At 39.3% G+C, this 26,998-nt stretch overlaps 1 protein-coding gene across 6 annotated transcripts in view; it reads left to right on the top strand.

Moving 5' to 3' along the window:
- CTNNA2 (catenin alpha 2) overlaps positions 1-22,989 on the top strand; it is a 637,223-nt gene extending 614,234 nt beyond the window's left edge. For 5 of the 6 annotated variants that reach the window (XM_042467966.1, XM_042467967.1, XM_042467970.1 and 2 more), the window contains 2 exons: positions 5,211-5,354; positions 21,772-22,989. In XM_042467966.1, coding sequence (XP_042323900.1) covers positions 5,211-5,354; positions 21,772-22,059 — 432 coding nt within the window. In that variant the 3' untranslated portion in view covers positions 22,060-22,989. The remainder of the gene's footprint in view (positions 1-5,210; positions 5,355-21,771) is intronic. The other variant, XM_042467968.1, reaches the window with a different exon arrangement.
- The last annotated feature ends 4,009 nt before the right edge of the window (positions 22,990-26,998 follow it).

Below are 26,998 nucleotides of genomic sequence, written 5' to 3'. Positions count from 1 at the left end.
AACTACCCGGAGTGAGGGGGATTCCCAGCAGACAATGGATCATTAAGAAAATGTCAACAAGAGAACAAGACAGATTAACATACAAATCACCTCCTGTCAACCAACAATATATATAGACCCCTCTCTCTTCCATGCCAGCCACAGATGCTGGAGAAATGTCAGGAATAAACTCTTCTAGAACACAGTTTCATAGCCTGAAAAACCCACAAAAAACTAAGGCCTCTATGGTTTAGATAGTGCCATGTCTTATCAGTTTATGGCAGATGTGGATGTAATCTGGCCTGAAATAAGTAAAAAATGTGAAGGATACTACCATACACTAGATGGTATTGACTGTGGAACTGGTGGCCACTGTGTGTGTAATTTGTGTTCAAATGTGCTGTTTTGTCACTGGAAAGGTTGGGAAATTGTAGAGTATCTTATGTGGTTTTTTGTCACCCAAATTCACATTAAATGATGAAGATCCAAGAGTGACATTGATACTGACTCATCCTTCAACATTTTGCCTTGAATTCTGTTAAGGCCAGGATCTGCTTATCTTCACATTAACAAAAAGAGGAATTTCAGCATGACCCATCAAGAAAACCCAATCTTCTGGGTGGAAGTAAAACCTCTTCTGAGAAACAATACTATCTTTGTCCATATTTACTTTCATTCCTTACAATGTGCTTTTTAGCTTTCTTTAACTGAAGCACTCCTTCTCTTTTCTTTGTTAAGTGCTAACAGTACACTAGCATAACAGCTACTCTTTTCTAAGGAATATACACCATCACTTACTTTCTTTATAAATAATCCTGGTTAATTCTACACTTCTTGCATGCTGTAATCCATGTAAATATTAATTTGTCTTCTAATATTGACACAAATTCTGCCCATTTCTTATAGTGCTCATGAAAAAATGTATTTGATTTACATTAATTTACAAACAATTATACATCAGTCACATAAAGTCAGATTACCAAAACATGAAAGGATGTGGGGTTTCAACAGTCAATAAATTACAGTTCTACATCCACTTACCTGAATAAATTTTGGCTTAAATTTGATTGCACATAGGAAAGGTATCTATTTCCCTCCTACGTCTAACTTCTACTTGATAACACTTCCCTATTGCTTATGTTAGTTTGGTTCCACAATGATATATTTCAGTGTGTTGTTCCCTGTGCTCTGAAATATACTCCTTCCAAATGCTTTATTTTATTCTACATTTGGCTCACAATGCAACCTAATGCTCTCTCGTTCCCTCTCAGTCTTTCTCCATCTCTCATTCATTAAATCCTAGCCTCTAGCTTTTGTATTCTGCTTAATATCCATCTTGTGTCTTAACAAATTGTATCTCCAGAACTCAGAAACCCAAGCAAGCTGTCAGTTGTGGCCTTATCATTGCTAACCAGTAGTGAAGCCTCTTCAGATCTCTTCCCATCAGTTTACGGCACTTCATCAAACTCTTCTCTATCATCCAAGAAGGAGCTGATTGCTAGAATTTGTAACTGTTCTTTGGTTTGGTAAAATCCATCAACGGTATGCTAGGCATTAAAACACAGGATTAAGCAGACTCTGGGTAGAACAGAATGGAAGGCTTCATAAAGAACTGTAGGAAGAAAGGGAATGAGCTATATTAGAGATGTCCCTATTATCCATGTTCCCTTAGAAATAAGAATCTTGGCAACTCAGAATGCAAAGTGAGCATTAAATCAGTTCTTCAGAATATTAAAGTTTTGCACATGAACAAAGAATATATTTAATCTAATATATATTTAAGTCTTGAGCACTTATTAGTGTTCACTCACAGCTTCACAGATGGCCCACAAAGGGATTTTTAAGGCTGCATGGGTCCATAGGATAGTATGGGTGATGAGTACAGGTTGAAGCTGTCTAGGACAGTAGTTTACCTGATCAGGCTCTGAAAACATTGTTAATTCAAATAGCTAACAGCCTCAGCAGAGGCTTTTGTGTTACAGAATGTACTAGCCATCTCACAAGTCTGTTTTTAATTATTTTTTTAGTTTGTATTAGTGGGACACTAAAGATTAGTGAGGTGTAATCCCAAATACCTTGATATCTGATGGATATCACAGTACAGAACATGGAAATGCCAACACTGGAATTGCAGCACTGAAGGGAGAAGCCCATCTTGCATGTGGGGGGGGGGGGAGTTTACAACCATTTCATTTAAGAATTTACCATGATACACAGTGAATTCCCCCCTCCTCTTTTAGAACTGGACAAAATGTAGAGGAATCCATCCTTTACCTAAACAGGAACTTGATCTTGCTATTTTCCCTCCCTTTAAACTTAGATATAATTTTATGACATATTTAGAAAATTAATATTTTGTTTACACAAATCTGAACCTGTCCTACATCTCATTGATTTTATATTGTAAGGGTATACTCCTTGTGTGTAACCTATGTTCATCCCCATGTTACGACCTATCAGTTTGAGTAATCCTGTAGAATCCATTACGATCAATAGCTGTCCCAGTTCTCAATCCAAACATTCTTGAAAAAGATATAAACAGCACATCCCTATTGATTTCCCTGGGGTTTATATCAATGTATTTTGCTGTTTACAGTTTGCAATTTTTTTTAGGTTAAGTGAGATATATTTTTCTTAATGCCTGTACAATAAAAAAATACTAATAATGAATTCGGTTGAAATAAAAATAAAGAAATTGTGCGATTTTTTTGAAAAGGAAAATACAAATAGATTAATAGTAACAGGAATTCTGTACAACAAAAATAGTAATAAATTTAGTTGAAATAAAAATAAAGAAATGAAGTATTTTTAAGGAACTATAAATAGATGAATAGTAACAGGAGAATTAATGATATACTCATTCAAAGTCAGGTTACTTATAGGTTATAAACAGCAAGACTGAGCATTCACTCATTCACTCATAAAATCTGTTCACTGAGTTTCTCAATATAGTTCGACATGATAAATTCTCAATAAGAGCAGCAGAAAAAAACAGACCACCAGCAGCGTTAAAACATAATTCAATTTCTTCCATTAAACTGCCACAGTGAATGAAAAACATGTTAACCTGGCAAGTTATGTGATGGGCATAATGTGTGGCATGGCTCAGGATTGCCAAATTAAATAAAATATTTGGTATGACATAAACTAAATGTTTTGCTACATCAAAAACTGTGAGCTTTCCAATGTTTTAGCAAACTTGACCGACAGACAGCTCTGATTTTCAGAAATTAAACATAACTGCTTCACAATAATCATGAAATTGTAAATTAACCATAAATCAAAAATTATGAGAAAATGATAATTTAATGAACATATTTTATTGAATGACTGACTTTGCATCTCAACTTTCTCCTAGTGCAGGACCCAAGATTAAATACATCTAAAATCCATATGTTATTGTATTAATAATTATTATTTATTTGCTTTGCAATTAGATACTATAAAATATTTTAAAAGACAAAAGGGGGAGAAATAAAAATATAATTGTTACTAATGTTATTTTTATGGGTAGAAGTTTTGCTATTTGCTGCACAAACCTTACAAATAAAAGTGGTTCTGGCTACAAGCTTACAATATGAAGTGAAATACAGGATTATTACAGAGAAAAGCAGGGAAATCAAGTAAAAATGAGAGGAGGTTCTTTCTGGGAAAAGACATATGTCTTAATAGGACACTCAAATATAAAAAGAGAGGGTTTAGTGTCAGATGGAGGATCATCCCAGCAATGGGAAGATAGGGAATCCCCTTCACAAGGTATTTGGTGTGGCATAAATTAAATGATTTGCTATACCCAAAACTGAGCCTTCCAGTGGTTTTGCAAACTTGGCCAACAACCAGCTCTGATTTTCTGAAATGAAACATAACACTGTTTCACAATAAGCATGCACAATTGTCAATTAATCATGAATCAAAAATATGATAAAATAATAATTTAATGAACATACTTTTATTGAATGGTTGACTTTGCACCTCAACTTTCTCCTAGTGCAGAACCCAAGTGCCTTACAAGATTACCATTCTTTGAATGAGGTTTTCCTTGTAACAAATGCTTTTCCCAAAACAAAATGACTATTGTGCCCAAATCCCTGTCAGGTTTCAGTGAAGAACAGAGCTTTGGGAACATAGTCCTGAATCCTTTTTTTCACCATCCCCCAGGAAACACCTCCTCATAAAATACAGTGCTTCAGCTATGCATTCTATTTCTGTTGAAGGAATTTTCCTTTTTACAAAAATATTTTCTAGCATCCCTTCTGTTTATTAGGAAATGTATATTTCTTGAGGGGGAAACATGTTTTCATCCTAGCAAAAAAAGTGTCTAGACTTTCTAAACTAAAATGAGTGATCACCTCTGTCTCATTTTGCTGACAGCTCCTGGAACTTTCAAGTGTGCTTTCTAAATCAGTATATACCTTTTGCTTACTCCCTCAGCACAGCCTAGCAGTAGCCACACATCAGCTTTAGAAGGACTTTTGGTTACCAGGCTAGGAACACATAGGAGAAAATACCTCCTTTTGCAGGCAAAGTTTTCTTTGGATATTACGGAAACCAAGCAAAGCCACCGTCACCCCCATAAGTGTAGGCCCTATTCAGCTTTGATACAGGCACACACACGAGACTCATCAAAATCAAACATTCCAGCTTTTATGTTAAGGTTAGAAACCATATCAACAATAGGGAAGTATAAAGAACCACAATCTCATACAAGATTAGTAGATCTACATGCTTCCTAAACAAACTCCAGCCTGCTTCTCCAACACTGCCTTGCATAAGCAATGGACACAATGCACAACCAAACCCAAGATATGAAGGGACCTCATAGGCACTTTAGCGTGAGCTAAGCGAATACTATTCCTTACTTTAGAATCACCATTTTGGCCAAAATGATTGGCTGATGCTGTTCTAGAAGGTTCCCAAACCTTTCCGTTCACACAAAACCAGCTTTTAATGCAGTACCTGGTTGTGGCACAGCTCCCTTTCAAGTTAGATCCCATAACACATCTTCACCAGTGCTTGGCTTACCTGTGCTAAGGGAGCAAGAGAGAGGAATACCAAAACAGGGTTACTCCTCACCCAAGAGTCCCTGGCTACTTTTTCCGGAGCCTAGCTCTTTCAGCACACATGCCCCTGCCCTTCCCCGGCCCCTCTCTCCTTCCCCTCTGCAATAGGGCACAATATTTCTCTTGCACTCTCTCTCTCACTCTCTCTTTTCTGTATCTCTCGGAAATCAGACTGGAGTTCAGAGCACTTTCACTACCTTTTATGAGGTAGAGTGTGATGTCATAGATGGGGGCAGGGCTAGTCAACTTTCTACCCACCTACCCACCTGTGCTGAGGGAGCTACGCTTGCAAATGGCGGCGGTGACTCTTCCATGGTGAGTAACTTTTGTTTCTAATCTATTTACATTTCCAAATGAGCTTAAGTGGTTTGGGGTTGGGGAGATCTTGCCCTTAAAGTGGGAGTGATATCAGCTGTGTTTCAGACATCTGTAATGAAAATTTCACTTTCTCCTATGTCCTTCGTTGTTGCTGTCTTCTCATGGAGACCAATGGAAGAGAGCCCCACTGTTTGCAGAGGTTCTTTATGTCTTAAAAATAATCCAGGTCCCTTATGGTCTAGAGAGCCTCCATATGTAGCAGAAGCTTTCCCGGACTGTTTCTGTCCCAATTTGAAGAGCAAAAGCTGGAGGTGTACTGAACTTCTTCACATGTTCCTTAGGAACCCTTAGGTGAATACTGTAATAGGACTTTAAATGGTTCTGTTTCTATAATCAGCAAGAAGGAAGTGATACATCTGCACTTCACTGACCTCCAAACCTAGTAGCCTTGCTCCAAAAACAAGTAATGTTGCCATACTTAGCTATGGAAACACCTTCTAAAAATCCACATCTTTCTCTTTCTAGAAGAGCGCTGGAATTCTAGTGTCTGTATTATATGTGAACTACAGCTTAGGAATGTTTTGTGGCCATTTCCTATGGAGTTGATCCACACACTTTGTTTGCAAAATGCTGAATGTTTTCTCCTCTGCTGTTTCCCAGGTGACAGTGATCTCAGGCAAGTAAGGCTAATCCTTTTGTAAAAAATAGAATTTCTCCCAGATTATATAGTTACCAACTGAAACTAAATGTGCTTCTTTTAAGATGTAGACTGTTTTTACTTGCAGTCACCAACAGTCCTTTATATCTCTGCAAAGGAATCTTGTAGAAAGAAGCTAGTAGAATGACCTTTCATAGATTTGAGTCTACTTCCTCAAATGCATGCACCGGGTTATCTTTGTCTTAGTGGAAGGTAATAGCAAATGTCTTCTAAATTCATCATGCCAAGAAAAGCATATAATAGAGTTGCCAATAGTTGCAGTTAACTTGAAGGCACATGACATCAATACCTAGAAGGAAATGATAACAGAAGGGATGAAGCTAAGTGCTCTCTGTTCATATTATTAGAGAAGGTAAGGTAAATGACATCTGAATATGGCTCTAGGGGTGTGTGCATCTCTGTCCATTTCTGCATACCTTATTTTACCTTCTCTAATTCCATTCCATTCCATGATGTTTCCATGTGGTCTGTTTTTTGTTTTTTGCATGTGTATAGATTTTTAAGTACATATTTTGTACATCTATTTCAAATTGTACACCTGTGGCTACATTGTATTGTTAGTCATAACTAGAGTAGCCATTGAATCAGATGGATTGTCCAATGTCATTGACTCATCATTCTGTAGGTGATTGAATGATTCTACTTTGGATGGGTCTAACCAAGAGGGATCCAGCCATTGCTTGCACACATCCACCCACAGACTGAAGTGTGTTTGCACTCAATGTATTTCCTGTGCATACTTGTTAAATGTACACATTTTATCAGGCATACTTTTCTCAGTCTGTAAATGTGCAGATTTCAAAATGCAAAGTGCACTGATTGGTAGACATCCCTGTTCCATGGTGCAGATCAAGGAAATCCATACGCTGAGAATCCAACAGAGTGCATTGTTCACATACATTGAATAATCATACACATTGCCCCTGCTTCTTTTCTATACCTGATCACATTAATAACCATTTTATGCAGGGTTTCATTTGAGTATTTGGACCCTATTTGAGGGTATGGATACAGATCCTTGTGCAGACAAGGTCCTCAAAAGCATGTGTACAGCTGAGGGAAGGCTGCTACACACACACACATGCAATGATATGTGATCCTGAGCACACTGCCCCTGATTCAGTTGCTATCTTGTCCTGGCATGCATCTGAATGTATCTGAGCTGCTTCATATGGGCATATATTTCTTTTGATCATTTGATGATTGGCAATAAATGGATTTGTGAGTAGACATTCCACAGATCAAACATGTGCAGCCGGGCAATATCAGTGTGGTCAAAAAGGTGTAGCAAGAGGGAAAACAGTATTAATAGGGAGTCAACTTGGCACTACTATTTTATAATAACTATTATATAACCATGAATTATATTATATAACTATTTTATAATATTTTATAATAATATAATAACTATAATACTCTATAATACAGTATTTATAAAATCAAAAAGAAGATGAAGAAGGGAAGTGGGAGGAGAAGTGAGAAACCATGACATTTTAAAATCAGCAGAGAAACTGGAATGGCAGAGGTTTAATCAGGGCCATCCCCACCAAAGGAAGACTGTTGGAGGGTACGAAATTACTCATTGGTGCAGTTACATAACATTAAGTTACATTAAGAAGGAGCCCTGGTGGTAATGTTTAAATGCTGGTCCTGCAGCCACAAGGTTGTGAGTTTGCTCCCAGGACTCTATGATTGATTCAGCCTTCCATTCTTTTGTAGGTCGGTAAAATGAGTACCCAGCTTGTTGAGGGCAATTGGCTTACAGATTGTAAACTGCACTGAGAGTGCTGAGTTCACTGATAAGCGGTATAGAAATGTAAATGCTATTGCTATTGCTATTACTATTTCATTCATGCATTTTCTGTGGTCTTACGTTGGTGGTGACCTATGACTGCTCACTCAGTACCACCATCAAGACATGAATAGGTTTGAAATGCCTGGATTTTCCCTGACAATGTGATTGTAGCTTGCCCAAGCCTTTCAAATATAAAAAACAAGAAGCAGTGCATTACAAAATATTTATGATTTTAATAATAGCAAATTTGGCTCAGAGTTTTCAAACCTGCATTTTCCTTTGAGTGAAGGCCAAACTGTGTGATGGAATACTTGGCTTTTTGCTACAGGCTGTTTTCTTTAAGCATGACCCTTATTTTGAACACCATATGATGTCTAGATTTTCCCTTTTCTATCTTGGGTTTGTCTGTTACCATTTGATTCTTCTTTATATCCCTTAACATTTGAATACTGACAAGAAGGACAACAGGATATTTTCCCCACTGCTCTTGTTCTGTGACTTGGGTTTCTATTAATGTTGTTGAAATGTTAAACCACTTGCACAGAAAAGACAGGTGAAGTGACGTGTGAGGATGTTTTCTTGTTGGGCTAGTAAAGATTTACTATATATATATTTTTTAAAATGTTATCGGCTCTGGTTGGAGTCCTTCTCACATTCTATTGTGGAGATGCTAAGAAGCCACTAAAAACTCTTAGTAGCAAAAATGAGACTAGTCATCACCGTGGTCTTTTTACAGTTGTGACTGTTGAAACATTGATTTAATTAAAAAAAAAAGGAGCTACAGGACCTGACATTGCTTAGGTTCAGGACTTCCTGACATCTCATCCTTAAATTTCCCTTACATTTTTGTGATCAGTGGTCAGATATCATTACTAACTCATATGCTGCTCTGAGGTTCAAGAGTAATGGATGAATTATTGTCTCAGCTATGTGTTTCAGTGCTTCCTTTGCCATCTGCGAGGAAGCTAAAAACAGTGTTGTTTCCATAGAGTTATTACAGTAAAGGTATTGGGGGGGGGGAACACATTGGGTTTGTGAACTCAGCTGATTTGCTACTCGTAGACTAATGTGCCAATTGAAATGTAGATCTCCATTTCTTATTTTCCTCCTATTTTGTGCAATGCATTCCAATGCTTTATATTTATATTTATTATATTCACTCATTTTAATAGGTTATAGGTATTTGTATATGTGCAGCTGGGATGGATGGATGGATGGATGGATGGATGGATGGATGGATGGATGGACAAACAGATGGACAAACACATAGATGAAGGCTAAAAACCTGTTAGTGACACACACCTATGTAACTCAGGGTTACAGCTACATATATCTTGTTCTGCAAGGGGCTATTCACTAGACTCTTGCAGAACATCCAAAACTTCTCCATGCTCCAACACAGATCAAACTCAAGAGGACACTGCTACTGTCTCTGAACCAAGGGATGGCAGGAGAGGGGATCACACAAGCAACTAAGGAGCACCTAGTCTCAACTACAACTGATATAAAAGTGTCTCTCCCATTTGGGAGTGTAACCTTGGTTTTTCCCATTGTGATCTTGTTTCTTTCATCTCCTGGCCACTTAAATGCAGTAGTCATGGCCCCCTGACATCTGCAGAGGGAGGAGAGATGTGAGGAGCAGAATCCTGGCAATTATTTGTGATATCCATTTGGTTATTACATGTATAAGTAGGCAATAGAAAAAGAGGAAGACTGCATTTGAAATTGATAGACTCAGTCAAGAAAGCCATAACCCTGAGTGGGTAAGACCTGAACAGGACTGTTGATGATAGGGTGACTAAGTTAGAGGTCCCTCATTCATGGGACTAGAAACAATGCAGTGACATCAGTTTAACTGCCATACTATATAATCCTAGGATTTGTGAGGCACCAGCACTCTTTAGCAGAGAATGCAAGACCTTGTAAAACCACAAATCCTAGGATTCCATGAAATGGATCTACAGCACTTAAAGTGGTGTCAGACTGCCTCATTTCTACAGTGTAGTTCCACCCCCAACAGATCCTTGCAACCAGTATAAGCTAATAAAATGTTTATTTTTGCATAAGCATACACTGAACAAGGTTTCAGTGGCTGAAGTTTAAAACACCCACACATTTAAAAGTGAAGTTGAAATGCCTCCCCGGTCTACTTATTTTGTTGATCTTGTTTAATGTATAATACAAGTGCTGTGAATACATTAGGCTTAGCAATTCGTTCCAAAGGAGCATGCTTTGAACTACTTAATCCTTACCTCAGCCTCTTTTTTTAAAAGAAAAAATTACACTACAACATATTTTGATTTTTAAGAGAGATGGATGCAGGGGCTCATGCTTTAGAATGTCTTGTTTTGGAGAGAAGCTTTGTACTATACGTGTAATAAGCAAATCATTTATCCAAGTAAATCCATACATCTCTATGTGAACCAGAAATGGCTGAAAGCCTATTATACCTTAGCAGGTATCTTGATTTTAATGCTTATGCCTGTGCACATCACCATGCCAATGTGATTATGTGGCTGTGATTAGAATTTTATGTTACTTTCTCTTTTCTGCCCACCGAAATTTGGAATGAGACGTTTCTATATACTTCATCTTCTAGGCCTTTATTAAGTGTGAGGTTTTTGTTTTGTTTTGTCCAAGTCCCATTATAAAATACTTGTAAAATAAGTAGCAAAATGGTTTCTTGGGAGCATGAACAGGGGGCACAGGCCTCTCTTTTAAACAACATATCATTACATTCACTTGTACTTTAGACATTATAGTGTTCCTCTATTATTTATTAATTTAATATCTTAGCTTTCTCCTTTGAAAGTACCCAAGGGAGCTCACATCAAGTTAAAGACAAAGTGTACTAAAACCTAATCAATATAAACATTTTGAAAAATAACCTGTTCTGTTAAAAACACTAAATTTCAATGGTTAAAAACACCTTAAACCATAGTAAAAAGATAAAAACATAATAAACCCTATTAAAAAGATATGGTGACATGTAAGCTAAACATCGGCCTAAATAAAAGAGACTGCCTGCTTGCAGAAAGAGAATAAATGGAGTCACCCAAATCTCTCATGGGAGGAAACAGGAGCAGGAATTATGGATGCTTTGTGCTTCCTGGCCACTCCCCTCTTCCAAAATACAATATGCACTATGCACTTATTGAGGAAGGTGTATTTCCTAACATACAAATTAGTATGGTCTACTGAGGTGGAAATCCATAGAAACAGCCTTTGCTGTTATGTCAAAAATTAAACCTCATTTACTTTGCTGATCCCAGAAAATGAGGCATAAAGAGAGAGGCAATGGCTCGTCACCAAATATACATTGAAGAAAACATGTGGACTTTCAAGTCGCATGCATCTACTCTGTAGGTTTTGCATTTTTAAAGAATATGGCTGCAATACACTATCACAGCCTACATTGCATAACTTTACGCATATCTAGCTACAAAACCCACCCACTAAACTGTGAAGATGAATATTAGGGCACTGGCAACAGTGTCTCAATGTGCTCTGGACATTTCCGAAGCACAACCGTGCCCAATGCACAATGTTCACTTTTCTGGATCTCCTGCATAGCACCAACACAGCAGTCCCTTGCTGAATATGGATGATGCAAAACATCTCAGTTCTGTTTGCTGAAGATGTAAGCCCACTTAGATAGACATAAGTCCAATACTGAATTCCAGCCGGCAGGCTTTAAAATTACATATCTCATGCTGTTGCAGTGGAAAAAATAGTGCTGCCTCCCTTCTTCCATAGTTGCTGACATCCTGCCTACAGTGAAAATCTTGATGTCTTTTATTCCTGACAGCTGGCTCTCTTCTGGAATCTTTCCCATTGAACAGCAAACAAAGGAACCAGCATTTGTCAGTGTCCATTCTCCCTTCTCTTACACCTTGCAGATTTTGTGACAGATGCATGGAAGAAAAGACAGAACTTTAGAATTTCTATCAGGCTGGAAAGTGGCCAACCATAATAGGAAGAGTTGGACAACACTGCTGCCTCTCTGCTCACATTGCACATTTCCATCTCAAAGTGCTGGAATGTTGGCTGTCGTTTCAGAAGGTTCGGGGAATAAATGCTGACAACCTGGGACATCGGCCAGTTACATAATAACAACATTTGGATGTGGCTGCTTCCAGATTTTGTCTGGAGTCAGATTATCACTAATGGATTGCTTCTAATGTGCACAGATTTGATCTTTTGACACACACTCCAGTGGTAGCAAATTCCATCTCTCTGCTCTTTTGTATGGTAAAAACATAGTAGGCAGTACCTGGCAAAGGTATAGGGATAGGATTCATCATCAGTCTGTTTCAATGCTGATGAAAATTGGCAAAGCTCATTGGAAATCCATATGGTTGATAGGCCTGCTAAAACATATCTTCACCCCACTTGGATGCTACACATGAGCATGACCTGATTAAAGCTGCGTCAGAATGCATTGTGCAGTATCAAGTCTAAATCTTATCTCTGAAACTATATAAAGCATGTAAGTGTGTGAGAGAGGGAGAGAGAGTCTGTATGCCACTTAGTGAGAAACATAAGCAGCAAGTTGATGCTGCATTTGTGGACTGACATCTTGTTAGTTGCATAAGCAAGCGTAAGTCCACCTTAGAATCCTTGAGTTGGAAGAGACCCCAAGGGCCATACAGTCCAAACCTCTGCCATACAGAAATATACAATCAAAGCACTCCCAACAGGTGGCCATCCAGCCTCTGTTTAAAAACCTCCAAAAGAGACTCCACCACATTCTGAGGCATCTATTATTGCCAGTATGTTCTTCCTCATGTTTAGGTGGAATATCTTTTCCTATAGCTTGACTCCATTGGTCCATGACTTAGTCGCTGAAGCAGCAGAAAACAAGCTTGCTCCATTCTCAATATGATATCCCTTAATATGTTTAAACATGGCTATCACATCACCCCCTAGCAGTCTCTTCTCCAGGCTAAATATACCCACTCCCTAAATCACTCCTCATAGTTTCCAGACCTTTCACCATTTGGGTCATAGAATCATAGAGTTGGAAGAGACCATAAGGGCCATCCAGTACAACTCCCTGCCATGCAGAAACACAGAATCAAAGCACCCCGGCCTCTGTTTAAAATCTTCCAAAGGAGGAGACTCCATCGCACTCCTAGGGAGTGAGTTCCACTGTTGTACAGCATTTACTGTTAGTAAGTTCTTCCTAATGTAGAGGTGGAATCTATTGAGGTGGTCCCCCTCCTCTGGATATGTTCCAGCTTGTCACTATCCCCCTTCAATTGTGGTGCCCTGAATTAGACACAGGATTCCAGGTGAGGTCTGACCAAAGCAGAATAGAATAGTATTGTTACTCCCCTTAGTCAGGACACTATACACCTGTTGATGCAGCCTAGGAACATATTGGCTTTTCAGTTGCTGCTTTTTTAGCTGTTGACTTACGTTCAGTTTTTATATATGCCTTTGAGGGGTCATTATAGAGGTTGGTATTCTTTTCTGCTCTCCAAAACAGCCAAAGCCAAGCTACCAGCTCACTATTGTGTTGTGATTTACCCTACCCACTGTCATTCCTTTGCTGGTGAAGAGCAGAGGGAATCAGAGGAGTATCTGACTATGTCCCCATAGCCAGATGCAGAGCAAGGATGTTGTCAATGGAACTTGATAAAAGGTGTAATCTGTTTGTATCTGGCTATGAGATAAAGACAAACCTTTCTCCAACTCTCCTGCTCTCCACTTGCCACTGAATATCTATGGTTGGGCTAATGCCATATAATAGAGGAGGTGGGGTTGACAGGGTAGGTGCAACATATGGAGTGTGACTTGCTGGACATCATCCAGTGAGTTTTTGTGGCTGAGGAGGGATATGAACCCTGATCTCCCAGAGTTTAATGATGCATCTGCACTGTTGACATAATGCAGTTTGACATCATTTTAACTGTAATGCCTCCATCCTACAGAAATCCTGGGATTTGTAGTTTTGTGAGGCATCAGCACTCTTTGAGAGGAAGGCTAAAGACCTTGTAAAGCTACAAATCTTGGGGTTCCAAAGGATGGAGCTACAGCAATTAAAGTGATGTTGAACTGGATTATTTCTACACTGTAGATGCACCCCTACCCCAACACTGAAAGTATTACACAGTCATGGCTCTCTTTAAAAAACTTATTCAGAGGAGATTTATCATTATCTTTTCTTTTTTCTTTTCTTTTCTTTTTTTGTAGCTGAGAGATTTCTTTGGAGAAAATTTTCTGTTGCCTTCCTCTTAGGTTAAGAGAGTGGGATTTGCCTAGGATCACCCAGTGGGTTTCCCTGGCTGAGCAGAGATTTGGCCTCACCGATTCCAACACTCAAATCACAACCACCATAGTGTCACTGTAAAGAGATTTATTCAGAGGATGTTTGCCATTGCCTTCCTCGAGAGAGTATAACTTGCCCTAGGAAGCTTGCATGGCTGAGCAGAGTGGATTCCTAGTCCATTGCTGAAACCACTACACATAAATGGCTGTTGTATATTGTATTAATATTTCTTGGGATTTTTTTTGTCCTGACTTTTAAAAAAATGTAATAAAAATAACAAACAATAGTGGGATATGGCATGTCCCTGGAATTTGGAGCAACTGCCTAAAGTTGACAATGCTATCAAATACCCCTTTTTATCAGTCTGCTTCCTTATGATTTCAGAAACAAATTGTGATTTGGGGAGAGAGACTGAGTTGTCCCATCCTAATTTATGAAAGTTGAGCAGCCAGGAATCAAGTTGTGCTAGCTGTGTTGATTCTTGTGTTCAACACTGAAGCCATATCTAATGTATATACTGTCAAAATCTTTAAGTTCGCTTTTTCCCCATTTTTGTATAGTTTGAAAAGAAAGGATATTTCAGAGCTATTATATAGATTTGCACCATGATGCTTTAAGTATACGGATTTATGTATCAGCCATTCTGATTTAAAATGAATATAATTAGAACTACCTGTTAGGAGGAATTATTATATATTGCAGACTTAGGTGGAACAATATCTATTACTTCTTCAAGGACTCTGTCTTCCGTTAGATAATTCACAGACTGAACTGAAATTTTAAGGCGTCTTTAATTATCTTTTATGATTGCATTTGTGCGTCGTTTGTTTCCACCAGTTATCATAAATTAAATATCTACTTATATTAAAAAGAGAGTTCCATGCATGCAAAATGAGATGTGATTTCATTTTTAAATTTTATTGTTTAAAAATTGCATTGGCTAAAGCAATTAAATGATTCCGTAGAAGAAATGTATCTGTCTGAATGCAAATGGGCGCATTGTATGAGCTTGCTTAGGAACACCCTGTATATTCTTGGACTGATCTTGATATTTTCCATTTATTTCCTTCTTTTGCACAGCAAAGCTAATTGCCAAGCAATTTTAAACATCAATCTCTGGTTTCTGAGTAGCAAACATTTCTGGTACACAGCTGTCTATAGCCCTTAGTATTTTGTTGCATGTTATCCAGAGAAAGGGAGCATTTGTAGCAGGCCACATTGAAATTCAGAATTTGTTAAATATACAAGTAATTTTGTGTAGGAGTCCCAGTGGTTTTCTTACTAATAATTGAAAAAATGCAAATGAGTGCAACTAATCTGTGGTTTGGCCTGTATACTATCCAGCTATCTACCTTAATGAATTAAAAGTGCATCACGTCCAGATAAGTAAATTATTTTAAATGGGATAAAGTTTTAAAAGGGGAGGGGAGATGGATTCATTTCTCCCCCTTTCTCAACTTAAAACCTTTGCGTGCCTTTGAGACATGGCTATATTCCAAAATAAGTAAATTCATTTTTGCCTCATTACAATAAGCCCTTTATATATCTTTCTTCCAGTACATTGCACTGGCAGGAGCTAGGTCTGAATATGCAAGAGAAGGAAATAGGGGATGAGATGGTGGAGTCACAAGGTGTAAAAAGTACCTGTGCCATGGCAGTCTTCAGAAGGTTGAAGGATGCCATTTTTGGATGTCTGCAATTCCCTGAAAGCAGAAAATTAGCACGGCAGGAGACAGGATGAATTTGTAAATTTTTGTTTTCTTGTGCAGTTTGCTTTTGTTTTCTACTTGGAGGTACCATTCAAACATAGTAGCATACAGCCTGAATAATCCAACTTGGGTGTGTGGACTCAGGAAGTTCCTCTTTTGGATTGTTTTTCTAACTCACAAGGTGGCTCTAGGCAAATTGCTATTAGAATGGACAAAGTTCCCAATAGCTTGTCAATTGTATAATAATAGTGGTCTACTATATAAAGCTGTTTTAAAGAAGTGGTGTAAAGGGATTTTGTATCACCTTTCGGTCAGACTAACTGAGGATCTGTACAGATGAGGAGAAAGAGGTGGCCTCCCCCGGATTGTTGCCACAGCGACTGCACACCGTAGCAACAATACACCCAGAAAAGGAAGCTGCAAAAAGTGGCTGCTTTCTCCGCTGCTGCCAAGGTGCCATAAGTGATCTGACATGGCGCTGTGCTGTCCCTTGTGTGCTGCACCATTTAGATGTGGCGCATGAGGCATGTCATCATGGCATGCTGTGTGTGAATGGCGGCATTCCAAAATGGCACCCGTGGTGCATGGTAGGGCTTGAGAGCGTGCAGACGCTCCACTCTCCCTAGCCCTACATTCAACCCCAGGCCAGCGCAAATCACCAGTCTGTACTGGGCCTGAGTGAAAGACATTGTAGTATAAGCTTTTATAGATTTGATTTACTTCCTCAGATGTACAGAGTGAACTGTTGTCCAGGAAGGACTTTATAATCAGAGTTGCCCTAGAAATGCAAAACTTGTGGGTATGGTGATGAGGTGACAAGTTCAGGTTTAAGCCATTTAGAGACAAAGGCAGGAGAGAAGATGTTGCCTAAGGTCAGGGTGGGTGGATGACCATATAAGTGATAGAGGAAGTTTTGGAGTGTGTGTGTGCGTGTGTGTGTGCATGTCCAGGCTAGGAACGAGAAAGGAGATGTGAGAAGCTGGCTAAGAAGTGATACAATATCTGTGAACCACTTAAGAGTGTTCAAGGAGTTGTATTCTGTGATGCTCCACCCCTGCTTTTTTGGTGGCTGTTTTGCTAAGGCAGGAAAAAGGCAAAGAGAGACATGATGGAGACATATCAAAGTATGCATTCTTTGAAGCCAGAAGATAAAGAGGATACCAGGAGCTAGAAGCTATATTTCAGAAGAAGAAACTGGCAAAATGACCTCTGAATATTCCTTGCCTAAGAACATCCTATAAAATTCATGGAGTTGCCATAAATCTACAGGCAACTTGGAGGCATCTGTACACACACAAGTGTTTGGATCAGGGGGAGACGGCTATTCTCTTGCCCTCACACTGGATTACAACCTCCCACATCTAATAGCTGACAAACCCCAGAAAGGGCAGCTGCTGCTTCTCCTTGCTAGAGAGAAACTGGAGAGAAAAAACAGACCATGAAGATCCATCTGCTCTTGGATCCTGGGGGAAGGAATAGACAGGTGTGTACTCCATTAGAGAGTTCATTCACATTTATCTTTTGCCCTGTTTTGATCTGAGGCAGCTGCTTCTCTTTGGTCTGAATTGCCTCCCTCTCCCCTCCTTCCACACTGGTAAGCCACAGCAGCAAGAGCCCCTTCCAAGTCATGCCAGGTGCTAGATGTGGGCTGATTCAAAAATGTGCATGCAGCGCATGCAGCATCTTGGCCAGAGTGGGATGCTTGAGGATTTGGTTTCATTTGCATTCCAAACGTCCTCCAAAACTCTACAAGAGCAGTGAGCTAAAGGAAGGCAAGGGAGCAGGGGGCTCAATATCTATCCTTGGGAAGCCCATGGAGACCGCCAGAAATTTATAAAAGGTGATGAAGAAAAGGAGGCAATGTAATAAGAAAGGATGGTGACAAACACCTGTCAGAAATAAGGTTGTTAAGAATATTCCTCAGCTGTCCTTTGAATCCCAGTTTTGGCAGAAACGTGGGAGAAGGAGAGGGAAAAGAAGGGAGAAAAATTACTTTCCCCATAATTTTTGAACCATTTACTGCTTCAGTATTACCTCAACAATGGCTGTTTTGGTTGCTTGGAGCAATTTGATAGTCCCTCTGAAGAATGGTTAAAGTCACAGGTCTCCTTGCTCGCTCCCCACTCTGACATTTGATGCTTGTTGCAAAGGAGCTGTTCAGCAACCTACAATGCTTGATGGCAGATCTCGGCGGTAATTTAAAATATCCTAATTTAATAGAGTATGATCGGCTGTTTGCCAACAAACATGCAAGTTGTGCCATAAATCATGCAGCAGAATGGTACAAGACCATTACGCTTGACGATATATCACAGCTCTTTTTTTGAGCTGGCATGTTGTTGCCATTATAATGTTACTATCCATCTTAAAACTTGTTTTTCTTTCGAAAGGCAAAGATGGAAAATAAGTGCCTGTTTGTGTGGGAAGGTGGAAATGTTCTTGAATCTGGAGATTGAAAATTAATTACCACTTCGAGAGATGTGCAATGATGAATCATTTGAACCAATTAACTGAAGTCCTGATAATTGTTGGTACTGTATGTGCATGGGAACATCACCTTACTAAGCTGTTGAATCTGATGAACCATGGACCAAATTTGTGCCTGGATGTTTGGTATGAGCTGCTCTAAGCTTTCCAGGGAGACAGATCTGTTTCCATATCTGAAGAAATCCTGAGCAGGGTATCCTCTAGTAGGAATCATCTAAAATCAGTGGAGCTTTGGTGAGCTTACTAGTTATCGTCACTAACACCAGACTGCTAAAGAGCCACCATTTCAGTTCACCAGAATTCTCTCTAGAGAATCAGTTGTGTCAAGGGATGTTGTGAGAAATTAAAGTGACAGTACCTTAGATTGCTGATCAGGACAGTTGTCAGTGGTTCTCACCTTCCAAGGAGACTGCAGTTCTAAGTCTGGATATGACTGGTATGACTGATAGTTTGCTGTAATCTCATGTGGATCAGGGTACCACCTGTATCTTGTGTTGTGTACAGTGTGACACAACCTGAAATAGGAGCAATGATCTGAGGAGAGATCAAATATGCTGAACTAGACTGTTGGGTTATCTACTCCAAAAAGTATTGACTCAGACTCATCCTTTATAACACAAGCCTTCCTATGGAATTTAATCAGCAGGATGTTCAGAAGAGTCAAAATGACTTCTTCAGCACAGTGCATAATTAATGTGTAGACTGTGTTAACACAAAAGATCACTACTTTATATAAGGCAACATGATGCATTGTCTTGGCAGAATGTAAAGCTTCACCAAGTGTATGTCTGCCTCCTTTCAACTCCATACATGTGCAAACGACTGTTCTACTTTTGCACCCTATCATGGTCATTAAGTAGCTGGAGGAGGAAGGGTCAACCACACAATGTCCATCTGCATTTCTGCAGCCAGATACACCAAATAAATGTTTTCATTCTGGTTCTCTGGATATCCAGGAATATGACAGTTTTTTTGTCCATCCAGCTACAGAAATGCAGCCAGAGGTTGTCTAGTCACTTCCAGCCTCCACTGGTCACTAAGAGCCCATACAGACAGACCAAAATAAAGCTGCTTTGGGTCACTTTGGAGGTATGCTGTTTAAATGATGCATGTGTCCTAAGAGGCCAGAAGCCGTGCCAAAGCCGCTCTCCTGTCCCAAGGACTGGAGCGCAGCTTTGGTGCAGCTTCTGACCTCTTAACATGTGTGTGTCATTTAAACAGCATGCCTACAAAGTGACCCAAAGGAGTTTTATTTTGGCCTGTGTGTACATTTGGCCTGTCTGTTTGGCCCTAAGTTCCTATGGAGGCACACTGTAACAGAACATCACATTGCATGTTCATGGGATCATTGTGCAAAGGAGGTATTGGTCTTACACAATGACTTTAAAAGGCATAATGCCATTGTAAATCACCAAAAGTCCTATCATTATGTTTCTAAAAAGTAATATTTATGATAGTGAAATAAAACTCTCTATTCAGTGATAGTATATTTCAGTACTATTGCTGGAAAGAAGAGGGGAGAGAGATGTATTTATGTTCAGTCCAGGAGGAATTAGCTTGCAAGTAGGAGAAAGATACAGTGAAGTTAATATTTCCAAAATAGTTGTTCCTATTAGCACTGAACATCGGTCGGGTAATGTGTAATCACCCAGATGTTGATGTACTACAGCTCCCAGAATTCATGACCATTGCTTTGCTGACTATGTCTGATGGGAATTACAATTCCAAAATTTCTGACAGGCCATATGGTTCCCACCCCGTTATACTGACAATTATGGTCTTACTATGTCATACTGTTTTTATTGTAAGCCACTGTGATTGTTATTCGTATAGAAAAATGGGATGCAGGTTATAAATAAATGAAAAATAAAGGCAGCTTGTCCAACCAACTAATGAGAAACAAGGGCTCAGTGTGCTTGCCCAGCTGAATTTGAGACAACAGTAGGAATTTACTTAAGCCATCAACACCACCTTGCCAATGTGAAATATGTTTTTATCCATTTGTCCATTTACCATTTGACTCAGTAGGAATTTCAGAATGTCTGGAAATGTCCTATGGAGTCTTGAAAAATCCTGAGCTTGTGGGTCTTTATAAGCTTAGTTTGTCCCACCGAGCCGACTGCCTGTGGTCAGATCAACACAGCAGGATGAGGAAATATTAAACCATTGCCTTTAATTGGTTTGTTGTCACTGGTTTAATAGTACATTGTGTATGTGTTTGCTTCACAGGTTGAATAGTTGAGTCTCCTGCAGTCAAAATGGCCAGTATTTGCTTTTGGTTCATAACACCCCACTTCTTTTTCTCGGCACTTAAACAATGGCTACAACATAAGAACCTGATATTTAGTCTGTAAAATATGATTTAGGAATGGATAAATGGATCCTTTTTTCTATCTTTGCATCAACTGATAAGAAGTGGTCCTAATGGTCATTCTGGTCTATTTAATCTGTTCAACCTTTAAACAGGGATATGCAATTTTGGGCGGTCGAGGAAAACATTCTCTCCCTCTAGCCACCCCCACAGGACACCTTCCATTACTGAACATTTCCCCCAGTTACCTCTATTTGCACTGAAGGACTCAAAATGATGACCAGGAGTGATATCACCTTACTTCCTGTTGCCGTTTTGAGAAAGGCTATATCCACACTTCAAAAATAATCCGGTTTGACACTGCCATAGTTCCATTTCCCAGAATTCCATAGCACAGAGCCATGACAGTTAAAGCAGTGGCAAACCAGATTATTTCTGAAGTATGGATGCAGGTTTCTAATGAAAGTAGAGGAATTTGAGGATTCAGGGGGAATTCTGGCTAGTGACAGAGATGTTGTTCTTGTCTTACATTTGGGGGGCTTTTGCATAGTTTTCAGTTTTAGCATGTCTAGAAATGTGGTTAAAGGTACACAATGCCAATCAAATGGCCCAGCAAAATGTCTTGGGTTGGCACATGTGAAGGGAAATGAGAAAATACCAACTGTTTCCTTAGGCACTTTGCTAGTTGTGTATGTTAAAACTGCATGCAATTGTCTTCATATTCCCAAAACTCCCATCACTTTTAAAACAATGGTGTGGGCAAGCATCTTTAGAATCCCTGTTGATGAGAAGGCTGGGAATTTGCTTTTGGTTTCAGGGACAGTAAGATCAGGTTTTATGGACTGTGAGCACATACATAACCTTTTTTTCTCTCCAGGTTAATAATATTGAAATTATTGATTATGCTACTGATTCATTGAGAAGCTGGGAAATGATCATTACTTCTGCCAAGTGGATGTACTCCCATATCTACCACAAAGTTCCTTTTATCAATCTGTTTATCTTTGGTAGAGAAGTTATTTATGCACAGTCCCTTCTTCAGCAAAATGTCCAGTCCTCCTTCCTCCCAGCTGATCCTACCATAACTTTTCTATTGCTTTCTTTTTGTTTATTGCTCTAGCTGGATAGTGCCACGTCCCTCATCCAAGCAGCTAAAAACCTGATGAATGCCGTTGTCCTTACTGTAAAAGCTTCATACGTGGCTTCGACCAAATATCAAAAGGTGTATGGCACAGCAGCCGTCAACTCACCTGTTGTGTCATGGAAAATGAAGGCGCCAGAAAAGAAACCATTAGTCAAGAGAGAAAAGCCAGAGGAGTATCAGACGAGAGTGAGAAGAGGTTCTCAGAAGAAACACATTTCTCCCGTACAGGCTCTAAGTGAATTTAAAGCGATGGATTCCTTCTAATTCACTAGCCTTCACCGCAAGGGGTTTTCTATTTCCTTCCTTGTTTTTGTATGCGTACCTGCCGACTTATATGTGTCTGGCATGGGGGAACAAAAATAATGAAGCAGTGTCAATTTGCATGCAACCTGAGACTCTATTAAAGTCATTGAGCAATCTACAGTGTCCCTTCCCAAAAGACCCACAATGTTTCTTACATTAAATGGAGGTCTATCTCAACTGATCTCTTTTTCTACAACAGCAAAAAAAATTGCCCCCCTCAACATAGTGCTGTAAGACCAGGTGGGGGAAGGGGAAACAGTCAGCTCCAGAGGATGGAAAGCAAATCCTTAATGCATGCAAGAAACATTAGGTTGCCAGGAATATTTATCAGTGGGAAACCTGGAAATTGCAATGGTTTGACCATAACAGCTTGTATTGCTTTTGTTACAGTGCAATCATGTAACTAGCCAATATGCTTGAATGTGTGACCCAGATTGAGACAATTTAACTTTGAGTCATCTTCATTATGCTATGTGAATTTTTTTAAACAAAGATTATGATGCTATAAAAATTTTAACATTTCGTTTAACCCACATTTTCTTCAATTGTTTCTAGTAGTGTCATGACAATGCTTCTGTTTCACCAGTTCCCATTTGACATGAACAAAGGTTTTCCTCTCTCTTAAAATGGTTTCGGGTTTTTTTGCCAACTGAATTTCTTCTGGTGGAATATGAAGCACAACATGGTGGTTGACATTGCCTTTTGTATTATTATTATAATTATATTATTAATATTATTAGACATAGAAGAACTGGTGATGGAATGTGTAGAGACATGGGAACTGACACATGTGAGAATTTAGAGGCAAATATGTAGGTGTAGCTTTGGATTACAAGGTATCTAAATACCGCCGTAACCGCTAACTCTCAATAAACTTATTTAACCTTGGAATTTTCAGAGTGGTTCATGATGTTCAATGGGTTTTTTTCTATATATAAACAGACACAACTCAATATGTCGGTCTTTGCTTGCCTGTTCCTGCATGCGAGGACAAATAATTTCAGCAATTTTCTCCCTGCTTGATGAAAATATAATAGTTTATGCAAATGACACAAACATAAATTGAGTTTATGTAGCTTGCATAAATCATGGCGAGATAGTGCATCATCATTATAACTACAATGATGGATCTCCATCATCGTAGCTATGACTGATCCCCCCCCCCCCGTGACAAAACTACATTCATGCATGCTAGCACCCAAGCCAAAGAGTTTCCCAGGCACTGGAGATTGAAGGTCTGGGAAATGACATCTACAGTGCATTCCAGGTCATGGGACGTCTTGAGAGCAGGCAGCTGGAGAGGCTTCTTGGAGTCCTACTAAATCTGCTTGTCTCAAGGCATCCTGTGACCTGAATCATGCTGCAGACTTTGAGACCGAACAGACGGGCCAAAATAAAGCTGCTCCGGGTCACTTTGGAGGTATGCTGTTTAAATGATGCATGCATCCTAAGAGTCTGGAAGCCACGGCAAAGCCACACTCCAGTCCTTAGGATTGGAGTGTGACTTTGGCCTGGCTTCCAGACTCTTCCGACACATGCATCAACTAAACAGCATACCTCCAAAGTGACCCAAAGCAGCTTTATTTTGGTCTGTCTGTTCAGGTCCTTCATTTTCCAGCACGCTGTTCTCCAGCACCTCAAATGCTTTGCTGGGGCACAGCCAGACTACAGATGTAGGTGTTGTAGGGTTAGTTGTAGGACTGGCATTCAGTCATGCGTGACTGTAAGCATGAATCCCCAGCAGTTATGGTCTCGTAAGCCCAGCTTACAAGATCATAACTGCTGAATAGGATGCTGGCCCATATATTTATGCAAATTGTGTGTTATTCAGTTTATGTAAGCACATGGCTTCCTCTGCCGAAAAACCACGTGTAGTTTTTTCTGCATCTGTTTTCTGCACCAAAAAAAAGGGGGTGGTGGTGAAGGCTTTTGCATCATGTTAAGTCATTACAATGCTGTAAGCCTGACAAGAATCAGTGTGGCATTTTGGACTTTGACTCAGGAGACCAGGGTTCTAATCCCCTCTAGGCCATGTAAATCCATTGGGTGACCTCTGGCATGTCACACTTTCTCAGCCTCAGACGATGGCAATGGCAACCCCTCTCTGAAGAAATTTGCCAAAAACCACCATAACACCATTTTCAGGTTGCCATACGTGGGAAATGACTTGAAGGCACACAACAACAAGAAGCCTGACTTATTTACACTTACAGTGTTTGCATGATCTTGATTACCAAAAGTGGCCACATAATCCTACTTTTGATTCTTTGCAGTCTGTATTGATTCCAATACACATAGGCATTTCCAAGGCACTGGAGAATAGGATGGTGAGTAAGGCTATGTTTGCTGATCCCTTATTTATGTGGTACTTTAGCTGCAGAGACCTTGCAGCTGTCTGTCTCAATACAACCAGCAAGGTAAGAGAAAGCATTACATACATAGTGGGAAGGCATTGTTTAAGGAGACACTAGAACCTCTTTGTGCCCACATAAACCACCCAAAAGATTCTGGCCTTCCCATAATGTACATTGCACTGAGGTTCTCTACTGGGCTGTAAATTGATCTTGGGATTGGCAAACCTATTGAGAACAGTTCCTTTCTTAAAAAAACAAGAATGGAATTGTTCTCAAAATACAACACCCAATATTCAGGACATTGTGCCCTTACTGTAAGACAGAAAGTGTGATATTAGACCCTCCAAGTGTGTGCCCTACCTCCCAAAAGATTCTTGATGTGGATTGAAGAGTGTACATCTACTCAGTCCTTTCCATTGCTTCATTACAACCATGCTAGATCCAGTGCAGCTGTTTTCTACTTACTTTTTTCTTCTTCGTTAACTATCTTGTGTGTCCAGCATATTAGCATGAAAACATTTGCTGACACCATTGTAAGGTCTCAGTTCTATGGAAATGTGATTGTGCAACCCCTGTGCAAGCCTGGTATGTGTATTTGTCACTGCTAGGAAGCACTAGAACTACAAGGGAAAAGAGTTGTGGTGATAAAGTATCCAAAGTCCATTAACATGCAAGTTAAAGGTATAAGACCCAGTTTTAACATTCAGGCTAAGTAGGCCTGGTCTACCAGAGTAACATAATGGCTAGGAGCTATAAATCTGAACACCTCAGTGGACTAGTAGTGTATTAGCATAGCCATGCACCTTGCAAAATATATAATTGTGAAAAATTACAATGTATATTGCAATTATCACACACCTAGGAAAATGTAAACATTTAAGAAACATGAAAAAATGCATCTGGTGTCCAGAGGCTTGAAGGTCTAAAAGTGGCACTGGAAGACTCTTACTGCTTTTGATGGAATCCATTGCCTGCTTCATAGGTGGCTAGTTTAATATCTCATTTTAGTATTTCCTTTAAATTGTTCTTGGGTACCAGTAGGAAAGGAAGAGACACCAGTTGCAAATACAAGTACACTACAGACAAAAAACACTATCAGGTATAATAGCCACAACAGAACCACAATGGTATTCTAAGTTAATGTCTTATGATCTTCAGTTGGTACTTAAACACCTGTTTGTGTTTCTACTGGCTCAGCATGATTGGGTTTGCTTTCTTTTGTCTTTTACTGTTTTCTCAATATATCCATGGCTATGCTTTAATATAGTTGCACTTGCTATTCCAATTGCTTTTATGATTGTATATTATTCTATTGTTTTCTTATTGGATTTTGGATGCCAAAGTAGCAGAGATGTGGCATATAGGTTTTTAATAAATGCCGAATAAACACTACAAATGAAGACTAAAACCAGGTTGCCTCCACCTCACAAGAGGAAGAAGTTAATATGACTATACTTGGTGTACTGGATCCCTTAAGGTGAAGTTTGTGGTTGAAGTAGACCCAGAACTCAAGGGTAGAGCAACATTACTGTCCTTTTGTACTGCAAAAATATTTGGCTTTTTCCTGGTCAGAAAGGTCGAGAGGATGTCAGGCAGACATGGGGAAATTAATGAGAAACAACACGTTAGTTGTTAATAAGTTATGCATTTTAATTCAGTTGCATTTACACAATTGAATTACATTTGACAATTGCATTAATTTTAAATTGGTGCTTAACTTTACATTATTACACTAAAAGCCTTACTCAAATAAATGTGAAAAATTGGCACCCATTATTTTAGTCCCCCACCAAACCTCATTTGTCCCTGTATTGTGCTTTGGAGACACAGTGCATTGGAGACAAGGAGATATGCTGTAGCTCCATCCTTTGGAATCCTGGGATTTGTAGTTTTACAAGGTCTTTAGCCTTCTCTTCCAAAGCGTACTGGTGCCTCACAAACCTACAAATCCAAGGATTTTTTACAATGAAGCTACAGCACTTAAAGTGGTGTCAAACTAAATTATTTCTTCAGTGTAGATAGACTCAAGGAAATACCTGCAAGGATTTTTGAAATCCCCATTAGTCACCTCCTCCACCTGACCTCCTTCTCTTGCTTACTTTTTCTTCTTGCTTTATAATCTCAACTCAATCTCAACACTTTACCATCATTCTTCAGGTAACAATTCTAACACGGATGTCAGCAAAAGTCCCAGGGTTAAGGGTTTAACTATTCAATTTCCAGGGACAGATGAAGTGGCTCTATGCAGTGCTCAATACAAAAGACAGTACAATCATATCAACTATTACCAGCCCTTCCACACTATGCATACTGCTTGGGACATAACTTTGCAAATTCCTGAAGCTAAGGGACAAGAAGAAGGTGTAAAGTCATTTTACCAAAATCTGAGATACCAAAGTTTTGAGTAAAGGACTAAATGAGTGACAAAATAGGATGGTCCTTTAGCACTGTGGCTCATTTAACTGATTAAAAACCATTGGAAACTTAATTATGTAAAAAATATGGTGAAGAGTTTCCAACTTAAGTCAATTGCTATATTTAAAAAA

The sequence above is a fragment of the Sceloporus undulatus genome, chromosome 5, assembly GCF_019175285.1.
Source record: "Sceloporus undulatus isolate JIND9_A2432 ecotype Alabama chromosome 5, SceUnd_v1.1, whole genome shotgun sequence".
Taxonomy (NCBI): domain Eukaryota; kingdom Metazoa; phylum Chordata; class Lepidosauria; order Squamata; family Phrynosomatidae; genus Sceloporus; species Sceloporus undulatus.
Note: the sequence above shows the minus strand (reverse complement) of the source record. Positions and strands in the feature narration are given on the sequence as shown.